We start from the raw sequence: 17,991 nt of genomic DNA on the forward strand, positions 1-17,991 counted from the left end.
GTGTCAGGGTTTGCTGACTATTTATAGGATGAATTCCCAGGTAGGGCACTCGCTGGGTGGCCTTCACTTCAGTCTCTGCTCCACACATTGCCTCCCTTGTTGCTCCTATGAGCATTGTGTTCCATTTCTCAGAGGAACCATAGCACCCTCACTTAAGTCCTCATTCTTCTTGAGCTTCCTGTGCTGGGTGAATTGCAAAAAAACAATGAATTCATGAAATTCTTAGGCAAATGGATGGAACTAGGAAGTGTCATCCTGAGCGAAGTATCTCAGTCACAAAAGAAAGCACATGGTATGCACTCACTAATAAGCGGATGCTAATTCAAACCAGGAATTCTATAAATTCATTTATTCATCTTAACATCATTAATTCATGAAAATTCATCTTCATGTTGATCTGCAGGAAATTTGAACAATAGAGTAGGATGATGCCCAAGAATCGTTAGGTTATATAATAATGGCAGGAAAGGCATATCAGCAACAAGGGTCAATCTTGGGGGAAGTTTCTGGCGCCATGTCTCTCCAAAGTGCACCCATGACAGCCGTGCTAAACAATGGGCCATCTCCAAAAAACTTACTTGCTTGCCATAGCCTTTCCTAGATGCCTTCTGTCATAGGATGGGGGAGGTTCCCAGGAGTCTATAGGGTGAACCTATCTGAGACTTCTAGCAGCAGGAGACATGGAAACTGATGTGGCCACCTCCTGTAGCCAGGCAGGACTTCCAACAGAGGGATAAGGACAACAACCCACCCACGAAACTTGTGACCTAAAATTTGTCCTGCCTATAAGATATTTAGGGATAAAGATGGAGCAGAGATTGGTGGAATGACCAACCAATGACTGGCCCAATTTGAGACCCATCCTGTGGGAGAGAGCCAGCCCCTGACACTCTTAATGATACTCTGCAATGCTTATAGACAGGAACCTAGCAAAACAGTCTCCTGAAAGGCTTCACCCATCAATGGGTGAAAACAGATGCAGAGACCCATAGCCAAACATCAGGCAGAGCTATGGGAGCCATGTCAAAGAGTAGGGAAGGGGATTGATCAAGCTGGAGGTGGTCAATGACACCACAAAAAGATCAACAGAGTCAACTAACTTGGGCCAATGGGGACTTACCAACCATGTAAGGGGCGGGGCTTAGGATTCTTACACATTTGTAGCAGGTGTGCAGCTTGGTCTTCATGTGTGTTCCCCTAACAATTGTAGTAGGAGCTGTTTCTGACTCTGTTGCCTGCCATTGGATCCCTTTCCCCTGCCTGGGCTGCCTTGTTTGGCCTTAGTAGGAAAGGATGTGCTTGGTCCTGATGTGACTTGATGTCCCTAGGCAGGCTGACATCCAAGGGGGCTCCCCATCTCTGAAGATAAGGGCAAGGGGTAATGGAGGGAGGGACTTGTGAGACTGGGACTGGGAGGAGAGAAGGGAGGCAACGGCAACTGGAATGATGTAATAAATGAATGGATAGATGGACGGATAGATAGATAGATAGATAGATAGATAGATAGATAGATAGATAGATGGATGCATGGATGGATAGATGATTAGATGATAGATAGAGATAGATAGAGATAGATAGATAGATAGATAGATAGATAGATAGATAGATAGATGCATGGATGGATAGATGATTAGATGATAGTTAGAGATAGATAGATAGATAGATAGATAGATAGATAGATAGATAGATAGATAGATAGATAGATAGATAGATAGATAGATAGATAGGTAGATAGATAGATAGATAGATAGATAGATAGATAGATAGATGGATGGATGCATGGATGGATAGATGATTAGATGATAGATAGAGATAGATAGATAGATAGATAGATAGATAGATAGATAGATAGATAGATAGATAGATAGATAGAAAAGGGAAAAAAGAAATGTAGCTAAGCAAGCCAGAGAGAAAGCTAAATAAGCAACATTCCTCCAAGACTTTTCCTTCAGCTCTGGCCTATGTTTCTGCCTTGACTTCCCTCAGTGATTGGTTGTAAGTTAAAAGGTGAAGTAAACCCTTTCTTTACCAAGTTGCTTTTGATTGTGATATTTATCACAGCAAGAGAAAAATCAAACTAAAACAAACATATGTATTTTTCCTGGCACATGCCCATAGTAGGGCAGAAATGATCTTCAGACCTAGACCTACTACGGAAGAGCCACACAGAGAGCAGAAGTGTAGATAGGTAGACTTACTGTATGATCATGATCCAAGTAGCTCTGAATAGGTGGGGAGCTAGAGGAAAGGCCAAAACTTCCTCTGGGAGGTCAGATCCTGTCACACTGTAGCCAACAAAGCATATTGCATCACAGGAAAGGACTAAGACCCAGGCAGGCAATAGTGTCTGTAGCTTAACTAGACTCTCTAGTAAGTGAGGAAGAAAGTTTGTGAGGGCCCAGACTGTGGGCTGGGAAGGAACCCCTGTCAGTAACTAAGGTACTACAGCAGGAGCAGTTGTTCCTTAGAAAGCCTGAGACAATTGTACTCCTTCTCTCAAGAGACCACCTAATATAGACCTGAGAGAACAGAGACTCTAGGAATAAATGAGGCTTGAGCATCTAAGATCTAGAGCTCATCTACAGAGCAGGATCCCAGCCAAGAGAACAAGGAAGACTAGCCCTCTCCTGTTCCCTACTCCTAGAGCTCCAAAACACAATATAGGGAAGGGAGCCTCCAGACCTCAGTCCATTCCCCATCCTGCTCATTCCATCTTCCCATGTCCCCAGGTCTCCAAGCTACAGACACTACCTTTCCTGTTCACCCACCTTTCTGTCTCCCTAGGTCCCCAGGCCATAGTCACCTCCCCCTCCTGCTTACCCTACCCTATCTATGCCCCCTTAGATGCTTACTTACCAGAGTCTCTTGTCTAGCCTGGGGCTGCAAGCATCTATACTCCCTAAGCACCTATGGCTGACCTGTAGACCCAGCTCTGAGCCAACTCACACAAGTAAATACAGACTCTCCCCTGTCTTGGGATGGCCCCCTGGGTCAGGAGGATACCACTGCCAAAAAACCTTCTCTTAGAGCACTGAAGTCCTCCCCTGTACCGTGCAGGACAGAGCTGAGACTCATTGCTGATAACCAGAGCTCTGGCAGTGACCAGGAGGGGACACATCCACCTTGGACACAGGAAACACAGCACCAGAGATGCTACCCCATCACCAGAGTTGAGTGACACTTTAGACTTTATTTGGGTCACTTTACTGCTGCAGAGGTGGGATCAGAAAGCAAAGAGCAGTCTGAGTACCTGAGAGGTACACTATAGAGGTACCCATGGTGAATAAGGTACCTCCATGGCTGCCCAGGGAGGGGCCCTGCCCCACCCCCACCATCACAGACCTTTCTCCATAGTTGATAAACAGCTCAAATACAAGTGAGTGACAGAAGGACTTCCATTTGTTCTTGTTTTAAAAAGAAGAAAAACCCCATAGGCTCTAGAGCTCTAGCTATTGTTTTGAGAAAAATCATTGGCCCCTGACTCAGGAGATGACTGGCAGTTTGGGGGTCGGACTATCCACACTCTGTGGCTAGTGTGAGGTTTAAGACTCAGAGTCCCTGTGGTCTGTGACTGGTGCAAGGTTTTGACTAAGCGGAGCACCACAGTGCTACCTGGGAGCACAGTGACTCATGGCTCAACAAAAACCTTCTGTTTGGAGCTTTCCAGGGGCAGCCTGAGCTATGAGGAAGCAGAGAGGCTTGAGAAATCAGATGGAGAAGAGAAGCTCTGAGAGGAAAGGTAGCTTTCTGGAGGGCAGGAGACAGTGCAGAGGAGAATGAATTACTGTGGACAGGTCTTGGATGGGGAAAGGATGCGCAAACACAGGCATCAGAAGGGTGGGTGCAGTGTCCCGCAAGGACTTACCAAGAGGATCCCAGGACAGAGCAGGCAGGTGGGGGTTATTGGAGGGCAGGGTAGGTTTAGCTCCCTCTCTCCTTTCCTTGCTCCTTCTCCTGTTTCCTTCTTCTCTTCTCTCTTTACAGGGTCTCACTACGCTAGCCAAGGTTAGCCTGAAAGATACCATCCTACAGGTGTGCCCATCCGGTTGAGTTAAGGTGGAGATCTCTCCAAACATCTGAGTTGTTGAGGCTTGGACCATGCTGGGGACACCAAGGGACTTTGGGCTGGGCTTAAATGGCCCTGGATGGAAGGTTACTTTACTGTGTCTATGATGTCTGGGGCTAGAGGACTCAGGTCACAGTCTCCTCAGGTGAGTTCTGCGTCTGGAGACTGTGCGGTTCAGGTGGGCCAAGGCAGGCCATGGCGAGAGTTTTAGTATAGGAACAGAGGCAGAACAGAGGCTGTGCTACTGGTACTTTGATGTTTGGGGCCAAGGAACCATGGTCACCGTCTCCTCAGGTAAGATCTCCTCTGTTGGCTCCTACCTTCTCTGACTGGGAATCAGCAAAGCCTCTGGGGTCTCTACTTAATCTGTGTCCGGTGCAGATGGGAGTCAAGTTTTTGTTTAGCCAGCAGCAGGGACCATGTCCCTGAGCAATGCTTTTGCTATCTGGGGCACTGGAACCCAGGTCATTGTCTGTTCGGGTAAGCTGGCTTTCTTTCTGCACCTTTCATTCTGAAACTGGAAAAGATATTCCCAGATCTCCCATGTTGGGCCATCTGCACACTCTGCATCCTGCAGAAGCTTTTCTGTAAGGACAGGGTCTCTGCTCCCAGGAAAAGAGGCAGGCAGAGGCTAGCCGCCTGTGGGACAATGACAGTCAGAGAAAATAGGCTTTTACATTGTTAGGCTGTGTGGGTAGATGTAGAAGTTTTTGTACACCCACTAAAGGGGTCTATGATAGTGTGATTACTTTGACTACTGGGGCCAAGGAACCATGGTCACCGTCTCCGCAGGTGAGTCCTTACAACCTCTCTCTTTTATTCAGCTTAGATAGATTTTGCTACATTTGTCAGGGGGAAATGTGTGTATCTGAATTTTAGCTCATGAAGGACTAGGGACACCTTGGGAGTAAGGAGGGTCTTTGGGGGCCCTGGCTGACACAGACAGACATCCTCAGCTCCCAGACATTATGGTCAGAGATTTAAAGGGATCCTGGCCACCACTGCCGCTGGGTCCCTCTCTTCTGTACTGCCTTTGCCCCTCACTGGGCTCCATCTGAGATAATCCTGGAGCCCTAGCCAAGGACCATTTATTGTCGGGGTCTTATCATTGTTGTCGCAATGTGAGGACTGGTTTGCTTACTGGGGACAAGGGACTCTGGTCACTGTCTCTTCAGGTGAGTCCTAATTTCTCCCGTTCTAAATGCATTGGGGGGTGGGGTGGGGGGATTCTGAGTATTCAGGACCAAGACTCCCTGAAAATAGGAGGCAAGATTCACGACCCCTTTGTCCCAAAGTTGAGACATGAGTCTGGGAATCTCTGCCTGCTGGTCTGTGGTGATATCAGAACTGAAGTATGAGGAAGGGTCCGGCAGAACTGAGGCTTGCAGTCTGGGGCAGACTCCTGTCCAGGGTCTGTCAGACTCTTATGAGAATTAGGGGCTGACAATTGATAGTGACAATTCCAGGGTCAGTGACTGTCCGGTTTCTCAGAGGTGAGGCTGAAATATAGGTCACCTTTAAGACTAAAGAGGGGTCCGGGGCCTTTCTGCCCAGGCAGGGAACAGAATGTGGAACAATGGCTTAAATGATTGATTCCTATCTAACACCAGAAGTCAGCATAATGTCAGAGTTGTCCAGGGGTGATTCTAGTCAGACTCTGGGGTTTTTGTGGGGTATGGAGGGAAAATCCACTATTGTGATTACTATGCTATGGACATCTGGGGTCAAGGGACCTCAGTCACCGTCTCCTCAGGTAAGAATGGCCTCTCCATGTCTTTATTTCTAACCTTTGCCTATGGAGTTTTCTGAGCATTGTAGACTAATCCTGGAGATTTGTCTCTGAGGGAGCCAGTGGGAGAGGCTGGGGACTAAACTGTCTAGGGATCTCAGAGCCTTGGAGATAGATATCCCCACACCTTTGGAAAACTAGGAATCTGTGTGATGGTGTTGGTGGAGTCCCTGGATGATGGGGCAGGGACTTTGGATCTCATTTGAGGGAGATGCTAAAAAGATCCCATGGCCGGAGGGATAGTTTGGACTGTGGTTGGAGATTTTTAGTTTTTAGAGTAACAGTATTAGCTGAGAAATGTACTTCAGGGCCACCTCTGTGACAGCATTTGTACAGTATCCATTGTACAGGGACAAAGAATGGCGTGGGATGATTTCTTTAGGTTTGTGAGGAATGTTCCGCACTAGATTGTTTAAAACTTCATTTGTTGGAAAGAGAACTGTCTTAGTGAATGAGGGAAGGGAGGAAGACATCTAGCCTCTTTCTCAAAAGGGTAGTTGCTATCCAGAGGAGTCTGGTGAAGCCTGCAAAAGTCCAGCTTTCAAAGGAACACAGAAGTGTGCATATGGGATATTAGAAGATGTTTTTACCCTTAAGGTGTTTCCTAAGAAAAATAGAATACTGTGACTTTAAAATGTGAGAGAGTTTTCAAGTATTCGTTTTTTTTTAAATGTCCAAAATTCTTATCACTCAATTTGAAGTTATGTTTGTGTAGAATTGATATTACTGGAAGTTTAAAAAAGGAATGGGAGTGAGGCTCTTTAGACCCTATTCAGAACTGACTTTTGACAATAATAAAGTTTAAAATATTTTAAATAAATTGAACAATGCTGAGTTGGAGTCAAGATGGCCGATCAGGACACCTGCAGCAGGTGGCAGGAAGCAGGTCATGTGGCAAGGCTATTTTGGGAAGGGAAAACAAAACCACTAAGTAAACTTCTAGCTGTGGTTTGAAGAAGTGGTTTTGAAATGCTCTGTCCAGCCCCACAGAACTGAAAGTCCAGGCTGAGCAAAACAACACCTGGGTAATTTGCATTTCTAAAATAAGCTGAGGATTCAGCCGAAACTGGAAAGGTCCTCTTTTAACTTAGTGAGTTCAATCTTTTAATTTTAGCTTGAGAAGTTCTAGTTTCCCCCAAACTTAAGCTTATTGACTTCTAAAATGTCTAGGATTCATTTTCCAAATTAGGCTATATAAGAAATTGAAGGACTTTAGTGTCTTTAATTTCTAATATATTTAGAAAACTTTTTTAAGTTACCTTATTAATCTTCCCTCTGACTATTGGTAGCCATTCAATTCTTTTCCAATACCCAAAGCATTTACAGTGACTTTGTTCATGATTTTATAAGTTAGTTTTGTTTTTTGTTTTGTTTTCTGTTTTGTTTTGTTTTGTTTTGTTTTTTGTTTTTTTGCTTTACTATTAAGACTTTGACATTCTGGTCAAAATGGCTTCATAAATCTTTTTCAAGACCATTTTCTGAGTATTCATTTTAAGAGAAATGCTTTTTTTTTTAATGAATGAGTGCAATTATCTAGACTTATTTCAGTTGAGCATGCTGGTTGGTGGTTGAGAGGACACTCTGTCAGTGCAGTGAGGGGTTCCTAAGCCAGTCTGCAGAGACATGCTCTGTGTGAACTCCCTCTGGCCCTGCTTATTGTTGGAGAACTGGTCAAAGGTCTGAGCCCAGGCTGCTGCTGGACAGGCCTGGACTTCGGGTCTTCCAGTGCTACCCAGACCTGGGAATAGATGGTTGTGGCTTCTGCCACCCATCTACCTGGCTGCTCATGGACCAGCCAGTCTTGATGGCTTTGAAGGAATGATTCCACACAAAGACTCTGGACATCCACGAAATCAGGCACCCAAACGGTAAGCCAGAGACAGCCACAGCTGTGGTTGCTGCTCTTAAAGCTTGTACATGTTTCTGCTTGAGAGGGACTGAGTCTTCTGTCATTGCTTTGTGGGGAGAAAGAGAGATTTGTGCGTCTTTTGAGTGCCATTGTCTGGGTCACTCATATTTAATTTTCTTTGAAAAGCCTGCAAAAAAATGTTAACCATTGATTACAGGGCTCATGGTACTTTGAGGAAATCTTAGGGAAAATGTATACAATTGTCTGGAATTATTTCAGTTAAGTGTATTGGTTGAGGTACTGGCGCTGTCCCTTCTTCAGTTATACATGTGGTTTTGAATTTTGAATCTATTCTGATTCTTCTTAGGCAGCAAATATAGATAAAATGGATACCTCAGTGGTTTTTAACGGTTGTTTTAATCTAGATGGAATTTAAATTGGAAGCTAAATTAGAATCAGTAAGGAGGGACCCAGGCTAAGAAGGCAATCCTGGGGTTCTAGAAGAAAAGATGTTTTTAGTTTTTATAGAAAACACTACTACATTCTTGATATACAACTCAATAGTCTAATGAATTTGAAGTTGCCAGTAAATCTATTTCCTGGTTGTTAAAGATGGTGTTGAACTACAGTGCTTGGATCTGAGGTCAGTGTGAGAGGGCAGGGGCTGGGATGTGAATACGCAGAAGGAAGGTCACAGCTGGACAGAACGGAGAGCGAATGGAGACCTACAGCCGAGGCTAGCAGATCTGCTGGACTAACTCTCCAGCCACAGTAAAGAACCAGAGAAGGCCAGATTAATAAAGCTTGCAGAGCAAAAGTCAGTGAACAGGGTTGAGAGCCCCAGTGAGCTGGGCTCCAGGAAGCATAGCTGAGCTGAGACAGGTGGGCTCCTCTGAGCTCTTCTAAAATGTGCTAAACTGGGGTACTCAGAGGGAAGCAAAGCAAAGCTTGAGTCTAAACAAGGTAGACCACAATGAGCTGGGGTGAGCTGGGCCTGCTAAGCTAAAAACTAGGCTGGCTTAACCAAGTAGAGCCAAACTGGAATGAACTGCATTGATCCAGGCTGAATAGAGGTAAACTCTACTGCCTACACCGGACTGTTCTGGGCTTGGATGAGCTGAGCTGGGCTGGGTGAGCTGAGCTGGGTGAGCTGAGCTGGGTGAGCTGAGCTGGGTGAGCTGAGCTGGGCTGGGTGAGCTGAGCTGGGTGAGCTGGGCTGGGTGAGCTGGGCTGGGTGAGCTGAGCTGAGCTGGGTGAGCTGGGGGAGTTGAGCTGAGCTGGGTGAGCTGAGCTGAGCTGGGCTGGGTGAGCTGAGCTGAGCTGAGCTGGGCTGAGCTGAGCTGGGTGAGCTGGGCTGAGCAGAGCTGAGCTGGGCTGAGCTGAGCTGGGTGAGCTGGGCTGAGCAGAGCTGAGCTGAGCTGAGCTGGGCTGAGCTGAGCTGGGTGAGCTGAGCTGAGCTGGGTGAGCTGGGCTGGGTGAGCTGAGCTGAGCTGGGCTGGGTGAGCTGAGCTGAGCTGAGCTGGGGGAGCTGAGCTGGGGGAGCTGAGCTGGACTGGGGTGAGCTGGGTGAGCTGAGCTGGGTGAGCTGAGCTGGGCTGGGTGAGCTGAGCTGGGCTGAGCTGGGTGAGCTGAGCTGAGCTGGGCTGGGTGAGCTGGGCTGGGTGAGCTGAGCTGAGCTGAGCTGGGTGAGCTGAGCTGGGTGAGCTGAGCTGAGCTGAGCTGAGCTGAGTGAGCTGAGCTGGGTGAGCTGAGCTGAGCTGAGCTGGGTGAGCTGAGCTGGGTGAGCTGGGCTGGGTGAGCTGAGCTGAGCTGGGCTGAGCTGGGTGAGCTGAGCTGAGCTGGGCTGGGTGAGCTAGGCTGGGGGAGCTGAGCTGAGCTGGGTGAGCTGAGCTGAGCTGAGCTGGGTGAGCTGAGCTGAGCTGGGCTGGGTGAGCTGAGCTGAGCTGGGTGAGCTGGGCTGGGTGAGCTGAGCTGAGCTGGGCTGGGTGAGCTGAGCTGAGCTGAGCTGGGGGAGCTGAGCTGGGGGAGCTGAGCTGGACTGGGGTGAGCTGGGTGAGCTGAGCTGGGTGAGCTGAGCTGGGCTGGGTGAGCTGAGCTGGGCTGAGCTGGGTGAGCTGAGCTGAGCTGGGCTGGGTGAGCTGGGCTGGGTGAGCTGAGCTGAGCTGAGCTGGGTGAGCTGAGCTGGGTGAGCTGAGCTGAGCTGAGCTGAGCTGAGTGAGCTGAGCTGGGTGAGCTGAGCTGAGCTGAGCTGGGTGAGCTGAGCTGGGTGAGCTGGGCTGGGTGAGCTGAGCTGAGCTGGGCTGGGTGAGCTGAGCTGGGTGAGCTGGGCTGGGTGAGCTGGGCTGGGTGAGCTGAGCTGAGCTGGGTGAGCTGGGGGAGTTGAGCTGAGCTGGGTGAGCTGAGCTGAGCTGGGCTGGGTGAGCTGAGCTGAGCTGAGCTGGGCTGAGCTGAGCTGGGTGAGCTGGGCTGAGCAGAGCTGAGCTGGGCTGAGCTGAGCTGGGTGAGCTGGGCTGAGCAGAGCTGAGCTGAGCTGAGCTGGGCTGAGCTGAGCTGGGTGAGCTGAGCTGAGCTGGGTGAGCTGGGCTGGGTGAGCTGAGCTGAGCTGGGCTGGGTGAGCTGAGCTGAGCTGAGCTGGGGGAGCTGAGCTGGGGGAGCTGAGCTGGACTGGGGTGAGCTGGGTGAGCTGAGCTGGGTGAGCTGAGCTGGGCTGGGTGAGCTGAGCTGGGCTGAGCTGGGTGAGCTGAGCTGAGCTGGGCTGGGTGAGCTGGGCTGGGTGAGCTGAGCTGAGCTGAGCTGGGTGAGCTGAGCTGGGTGAGCTGAGCTGAGCTGAGCTGAGCTGAGTGAGCTGAGCTGGGTGAGCTGAGCTGAGCTGAGCTGGGTGAGCTGAGCTGGGTGAGCTGGGCTGGGTGAGCTGAGCTGAGCTGGGCTGAGCTGGGTGAGCTGAGCTGAGCTGGGCTGGGTGAGCTAGGCTGGGGGAGCTGAGCTGAGCTGGGTGAGCTGAGCTGAGCTGAGCTGGGGGAGCTGAGCTGGGGGAGCTGAGCTGGACTGGGGTGAGCTGAGCTGGGCTGGGTGAGCTGAGCTGAGCTGAGCTGGGTGAGCTGAGCTTAGCTGGGCTGGGTGAGCTGAGCTGGGGGAGCTGAGCTGGACTGGGGTGAGCTGAGCTGGGCTGGGTGAGCTGAGCTGACCTGAGCTGGGGGAGCTGGGGGAGCTGAGCTGAGCTGAGCTGAGCTGGGGGAGCTGAGCTGAGCTGGGCTGGGTGAGCTGAGCTGAGCTGAGCTGGGTGAGCTGAGCTGAGCTGGGCTGGGCTGAGCTGAGGTGAGCTGAGCTGGGCTGGGTGAGCTGAGCTGAGCTGAGCTGGGGGAACTGGGGGAGCTGAGCTGAGCTGGGTGAGCTGGGCTGAGCTGAGCTGGGCTGGGTGAGCTGAGCTGAGCTGGGTGAGCTGGGCTGGGTGAGCTGAGCTGAGCTGGGTGAGCTGGGCTGGGTGAGCTGAGCTGAGCTGGGCTGGGTGAGCTGAGCTGAGCTGAGCTGGGTGAGCTGAGCTGAGCTGAGCTGGGTGAGCTGAGCTGAGCTGGGTGAGCTGGGCTGGGTGAGCTGAGCTGAGTTGGGCTGGGTGAGCTGAGCTGAGCTGAGCTGGGTGAGCTGAGCTGAGCTGGGCTGGGTGAGCTGAGCTGAGCTGAGCTGGGTGAGCTGAGCTGGGCTGGGTGAGCTGAGCTGAGCTGAGCTGGGGGAGCTGAGCTGGGGGAGCTGAGCTGGGCTGGGTGAGCTGGGCTGGGTGAGCTGAGCTGGGCTGGGCTGGGTGAGCTGAGCTGGGCTGGGTGAGCTGAGCTGAGCTGAGCTGGGGGAGCTGAGCTGGGGGAGCTGAGCTGGGCTGAGCTGAGCTGGACTGGGGTGAGCTGAGCTGGGCTGGGTGAGCTGGGCTGGGTGAGCTGAGCTGAGCTGGGTGAGCTGAGCTGAGCTGGGTGAGCTGAGCTGGGCTGGGTGAGCTGAGCTGAGCTGGGTGAGCTGAGCTGAGCTGAGTGAGCTGAGCTGGGCTGGGTGAGCTGAGCTGGGTGAGCTGAGCTGAGCTGAGCTGGGGGAGCTGAGCTGAGCTGGGGGAGCTGAGCTGGGCTGGGTGAGCTGAGCTGGGCTGGGTGAGCTGAGCTGGGGGAGCTGAGCTGAGCTGGGGGAGCTGAGCTGAGCTGGGGGAGCTGAGCTGGGCTGGGTGAGCTGAGCTGAGCTGGACTGGGGTGAGCTGGGCTAGCTGATGAGCTAGGCTTGAATGGGCAGGGCTGAGCTAGACTCAGATGTGCTAGACTGAGCTGGACTGGTGTAGGATGATCTGGACTGAACTGGGCCAGCTGATGGGCTGCGCTAGGTTGAAGTAGGCTCAGATGCATTCGGCAGAGCAGAGCTTGCTTGAGGTGGTTGGGCTGAGCTGAGCTAAGCTGGGCTCAGATGAGCTACTATGAACTGGGCTGAGGTGGCCTGGGACAACACGAACTGGGCTGAACTGAGTGCAGCCGGGGTAAACTGGTTTGAGCTGGACTACCTGCCTTGTGCCAAAATGAGCTAGGATAAACTGGGGATTATCAGGATTTAGATGAGCCGACTGAACTGTGCTGAGCTGGGCTGCTGCTGCGCTGCCATAGCTGAGCTGAGCTCAGATGAGGAAGGATGAGCTGGACTGAGCAAGGCTAGCCTGCTTGCACAGAGCTGAACTGACCTGTCCTGAGCTGAGCTGGACCAGCCTGGGCTGACTAGGTCTAAACTGATTTAAGATCAACAGGGATAATGTAACAGCTAATTTAAGTAGCCTGAGATGGGCAGGTCTGAGATTGAATGAGCAGAGTGGTTGGGGGAGCGAGGGGGGGGCGAACTGAATGAGTTTCACTAGGCCTGGACCAGTTAGGCTATGTGCTCTGTGCTATGGTGGAGTTTCAAGATGATTCCATAAGAGTCCCCACCACCACCACCACCACCACCACCACCATCATAACCCACCTTCCTCCTACCCTACACACCTGTCTGCTGTGTAAATCCAAGCTCTGCGTGCTGATAGAGAACCCTGAGCCCCATCCCCACATCACCCCCCCCCAACTGCCTACCTATTGCTTTGGAATGAGAATGGTTCTTTCAGCCAGTGTCTCAGAGGGGAGCAAAGCAGAGCAGGCCAAGGCTACTGAGAAGCCAGGATCTAGGCCTGTCCCTGAGAGCAAGTGTTCATGGCCCTGGAGCTGGCGACCCACCTACTCTAGAGGCATCTCTCCCTGTCTGGGAAGGCTTCCAAAGTCATGTTCCTGTGGCTAGAAGGCAGCTCCATAGCCCTGCCGCAGCTTTGTTCTGTAGACCAGGTTCACCCACTGCCGTGTCTAGCCCTGCCTACCCTAAGAGCAGCGGCATGGATGGGTCAGCAGAGTGTAGAGAGATCTCCTGTCTGACAGGAGGCAAGAAGACAGATTCTTATCCCTCCATTTCTCTTTTATCCCTCTCTGGTCCTCAGAGAGTCGGTCCTCCCCATCCGTCTTCCCCCTCGTCTCCTGCGAGAGCCCCCTGTCTGATGGCAATTTGGTGGCCATGGGCTGCCTGGCCCGGGACTTCCTGCCCAGCTCCATTTCCTTCTCCTGGAAGTTCCAAAACAACACTGACGTCAGCCAGGGTGTCAGAACCTTCCCAACACTGAGGACAGGGGGGAAGTTCACAGCCACCTCGCAGGTGTTGCTGTCTCCCAAGAACGTCCTTGAAGGTTCAGACGAATACCTGGTATGCAAAATCCACCACGACAGCAAAAACAAAGATCTGCGTGTACCCATTCCAGGTAAGAGCCAACCCCTCCCGGCGAGGGGCACAGGCACAGCCCAGAGGGAGCAGTGGGGCGGGGCTGAGGCCGAGCTGAGCTCACATCTAGACTTTCATTCCAGTGGTCACAGAGATGAGCCCCAACGTAAGTGTGTTCATTCCACCACGCGATGCCTTCTCTGGCCCTGCACCACGCAAGTCTAAGCTCATCTGCGAGGCCACCAACTTCAGTCCCAAACAGATCACAATATCCTGGCTACAGAATGGGAAGCCTGTGAAATCTGGCTTCAGCACAGATCCAGTGACCGTCGAGGACAAGGGATCCAGACCCCAAACCTACAAGGTCATAAGCACACTGACCATCTCTGAAAGCGACTGGCTGAACCTGAATGTGTACACCTGCCGTGTGGATCACAGGGGTCTCACCTTCTGGAAGAACGTGTCCTCCACGTGTGCTGCCAGTGAGTGGCCTATGCTAAGCCCAATGCCTAGCCCTCCCAGATTAGGGCAGCCCTTATGGCCAGTGCCCCCTAGACATGGTCATTTGTTCCTTGAACCTTGGCTCCCTAGAGTGACCAAGGACAAGGACAAGCAGTGGCAGCAGGGGGGTGAGGGACCAGCATCTTCCCTTAAGCAGGTCTGGAGGATGGAGACTAAGTTTTTTCCCAATTCACAACTAGACATGTCATAGCCTGACACTGTGTTCTCTTGGCTGCAGGTCCATCCACAGACATCCTAGCCTTCCCCATTCCCCCCTCATTTGCCGACATCTTCCTCACCAAGTCCGCTAACCTGTCCTGTCTGGTCACAAACCTGGCAACCTATGACACCCTGAATATCTCCTGGGCTTCCAAAAGTGGTGAGCCACTGGAAACCAGCACTAAAATCATGGAAAGCCACCCCAATGGCACCTTCAGTGCTGTGGGTGTGGCTAGTGTGTGTGTAGAAGACTGGAATAACAGGAAGGAATTTGTGTGTACCGTGACTCACAGGGACCTGCCTTCACCACAGAAGAAAAGTATCTCAAAACCCAACGGTAAGTATTCCCCCTTTCTTCCCCTCCAATTCCAGGGCCCTTCCTGTACCTCACAGGGAGGGTAGGTCCCCTTCCACCCTATCCTCATTACTGTCTTTGCTTACAGAGGTGGCCAAACAGCCACCTGCTGTGTACCTGCTGCCACCAGCCCGTGAGCAACTGGACCTGAGGGAGTCAGCCACAGTCACCTGCCTGGTGAAGGGCTTCTCTCCTGCAGACATCTTTGTGCAGTGGCTTCAGAGAGGGCAACCCTTGCCCCCAGAGAAGTTTGTGACCAGTGCCCCAATGCCAGAGCCCGGGGTCCCAGGCTTCTACTTCACCCACAGCATCCTGACTGTGACAGAGAAGGAATGGAACTCCGGAGAGACCTACACCTGTGTTGTAGGCCACGAGGCCCTGCCACACATGGTGACTGAGAGGACCGTGGACAAGTCCACCGGTAAACCCACACTGTACAATGTATCCCTGATCATGTCTGACACAGGCACCTGCTATTGACCATGCTAGCCCTCAACCAGGCAGGCCCTGGGGGTGCAGTTGCTCTGTGTATGCAAACTAACCATGTCAGAGTGAGATGCTGCATTTTATAAAAATTAGAAATAAAAAAAATCCATTCAAATGTCACTGGTTTTGATTATGTGGTGCTCATGCCTGCTAGGGCAACTGTTGCGTTAGGCTTGCTCTGCACACACCCTGCACACTTGCCTCCACCTTGGCCCATCCTCTACCTTGCCAGTTACCTCCTTGTGTGTAAACTCAGAAAAGCTTACAACAGACAGTGTGGTGAGCATGTCACTCCTCCAGCTATTTCTAGATATATGGCTGAAAGCTTGCCTACCCTGGTGCAGGCAGCATTCAGGCAAATGCATAGACATGCATGCATTCATACATAGATATACAGGTACACATGTATAGACACATGCATGAATCATGGGCACACAGACAAAGGTATACATGTATACACATGAGTTCATGCACACATGTATGCATGGACACTTACAAAAGCCTTTAGAGACGAATAGGCATAGACACACAACCATACACAGAAACAGATGCCAATATGCACGGTCATGTGTACACAGAAACAGACTATAGGCAAATACAAATGAACTACACAGACACAAAGACATGCATACACACATGTACAGAAGCATCTTTACATGTGTACGCTAACACGTGGACAGGCCTGGCACACAGATACACCTGGACTCTGACCAGGGCCTTAATCTCCAGAGGTCAGGGCTCAGAGAGCCTACACCAGTCTGGGTCACTGATACTCCTCAGGATCCCACTCTATGATTGGGGTAGATAGCCTCAGGAACAAAGTGTGCCTTTCTGTCTCAACATCACGGGACAGAAGATACTCTACTAACCACCCATGACAGAAAGTTAGCCTTTGCTGTGTCTCCATTAATAGAACACCTCAGAAGGCCAACGTGAGAGTGCCTAACCCACTCACACCTACCCTAATCCTAGACCAGAATGCAGAAAACATAATGCAATTGTCCAAAAGAAGCACACACACACACACACACACACACACACACACACACACACCAGCAAGGGGCCTCTGTAAGGAGTCACCACCCAATAACACTGCCTCTTTGAGCTCATATCCTGGACATTCTTCATATTCATATCCATTTGGGGCCTGGGTTTTAGATATCACCAAGGGCTTACCTTTACAGGGTCAGAGATCCCAATAAAAGCCCTGGTCCCACAGCCTCCCTCAGGTACCTGACTGTCTGTCTCTTGGTATCAAAACTCAACATTGCTGGCCAGGGTTAGGACAAGCAAGACACAGGAACTCTGATCAAAGACAGTCATGAGATGCCTGGGTCCTTCAGGAAGTAAGGAAAGAACCTCTGGTATCTGTGCTCTTACTCCTAAAGCCCAGGAGACAGGGAAACCTACTCTAAATTCTCAGTCTAAACAGCCCTGATGGTGCTACCTGCTCAGAGAAAGTCTGGAGCACACCAATATCATTATGGCATGGTTCCTGGGTCTGCCTTGGTTACCCATGTCCGTATGTTGTATCTGTCTTGCTTGCTTTGCTGCCCCAGGGCTCCTGGGACAAAGCTCCAAGTCAGTGTGTCCTCCAGCTTCACCTTTGCTGTGCCTCTGTCTAGCTTAAGCTATTAGGGTGACTAGTTAGCAGCAAGACTTCCCCAACCCTCAGGCAAATGCTCAATCGCCCCAAGGCTTGGCTTGATCCTCCTTCTGTGTGTCCCTTCACAGAGGGGGAGGTGAATGCTGAGGAGGAAGGCTTTGAGAACCTGTGGACCACTGCCTCCACCTTCATCGTCCTCTTCCTCCTGAGCCTCTTCTACAGCACCACCGTCACTCTGTTCAAGGTAGTGTTGTTGTGGGACTGAGGACACAGGGCAGGGACAGGGAGTCACCAGTCCTCACTGCCTCTACCTCTACTCCCTACAAGTGGACAGCAATTCATACTGTCTCTGTCACCTGCAGGTGAAATGACTCTCAGCATGGAAGGACATCAGAGACCAAGAGACCCTCCCACAGGGACACTACCTCTGGGCCTGGGTTACCTGCCTGCATGACTAGTAAACTTATTCCCACATCTTTCCTGTGTTACCCTCCAGCTTTGATCTCTGAGATGGTCATCTTTCTAGATTGACCAAAGACTTTTTGTCAACTTGTGCAACCTGAAGCAATGTCTGGACCACAGAGAGCTGTGCTGTACACAAATGTCACTTGGAAATAAATATTTTTATCTTGTGAACCCACTTTATTGTGAAGGAATTTATTCTGTTTTCAAACCTTTCCTGTGGTGTTGCCATCCCAAGGATTATTATGAATAGAGCTTGGGAACTGGAAATGGAGCAGTCCGACGGTACTTAAGGGAGAATGGGGGAAAGGAGGTGTGGAAGATGAAAGAGAGAGAGAGAGAGACAGAGAGAGAGAGAGAGAGAGAGAGAGAGAGAGAGAGAGAGCACTCTGGCAGCAAAATATAACACAAGCAGCCAATGGGCAGCACTCTCGCTTATCCACTCTGATGGAGGAAGGGAAGTATGGCAGAGAAATTCCAGGCCTGATCTCCCAAAAGCAGCAGACTCTGGAAAATAGCCTCTAGCCTTAGGTCTCTGCTCTGTCCCCAGCCCACCATCTTGGGCTGGTGTCGCTTCCAGCTAGTACAATACTTTGGGTCTTATCCCAAACCTTTGTAGTATGTGTGTGTGCCTTTGGGGAGTTGGGCGAGATCTCTAGGATGTTTGTAACCCTCCTGCAACATGACAAGCCCTCGGAATTAGTCAATAACTCAAGGACTCAAATTCTCTGTCTATAACAACTGTCGTATGACTATATGAAGAAATAGGATAAAGACACTGTAGTCACTCGAGAAGGACAGACAAAGGCCTGCTCACAGAACAAGGACAGAAAGAAGAGGGAGGCAGGTCATGGGAAGGAAGCACAGCAAATACAAGGTTAGGGGCATGCTGGTTACTCCCTTG

At 50.9% G+C, this 17,991-nt stretch overlaps 1 long non-coding RNA gene and 1 gene segment (V, D, J or C); both read left to right on the top strand.

Moving 5' to 3' along the window:
- Nucleotides 1-3,409: 3,409 nt before the first annotated feature.
- On the top strand, nt 3,410-11,555 carry LOC127686877 (uncharacterized). Of its 4 annotated transcripts, XR_007978255.1 has the most exons (4): nt 3,410-10,984; nt 11,020-11,171; nt 11,244-11,276; nt 11,506-11,555. It is a non-coding gene; the product is annotated as an uncharacterized LOC127686877 (long non-coding RNA). The 4 variants fall into 4 exon arrangements; XR_007978252.1 differs by having other exon boundaries at nt 11,020-11,462; nt 11,506-11,550; XR_007978254.1 differs by having other exon boundaries at nt 3,411-10,984; nt 11,020-11,276; nt 11,506-11,523.
- Nucleotides 11,556-12,148: 593 nt separating this feature from the next.
- On the top strand, nt 12,149-17,265 carry LOC127687801 (immunoglobulin heavy constant mu-like). The segment is given in 7 exon segments: nt 12,149-12,208; nt 13,105-13,498; nt 13,602-13,940; nt 14,198-14,515; nt 14,622-14,954; nt 16,754-16,869; nt 16,988-17,265. Coding segments are annotated over 7 exon segments (1,569 nt in total).
- Nucleotides 17,266-17,991: the final 726 nt, after the last annotated feature.

The sequence above is a fragment of the Apodemus sylvaticus genome, chromosome 6 (assembly GCF_947179515.1).
Source record: "Apodemus sylvaticus chromosome 6, mApoSyl1.1, whole genome shotgun sequence".
Taxonomy (NCBI): domain Eukaryota; kingdom Metazoa; phylum Chordata; class Mammalia; order Rodentia; family Muridae; genus Apodemus; species Apodemus sylvaticus.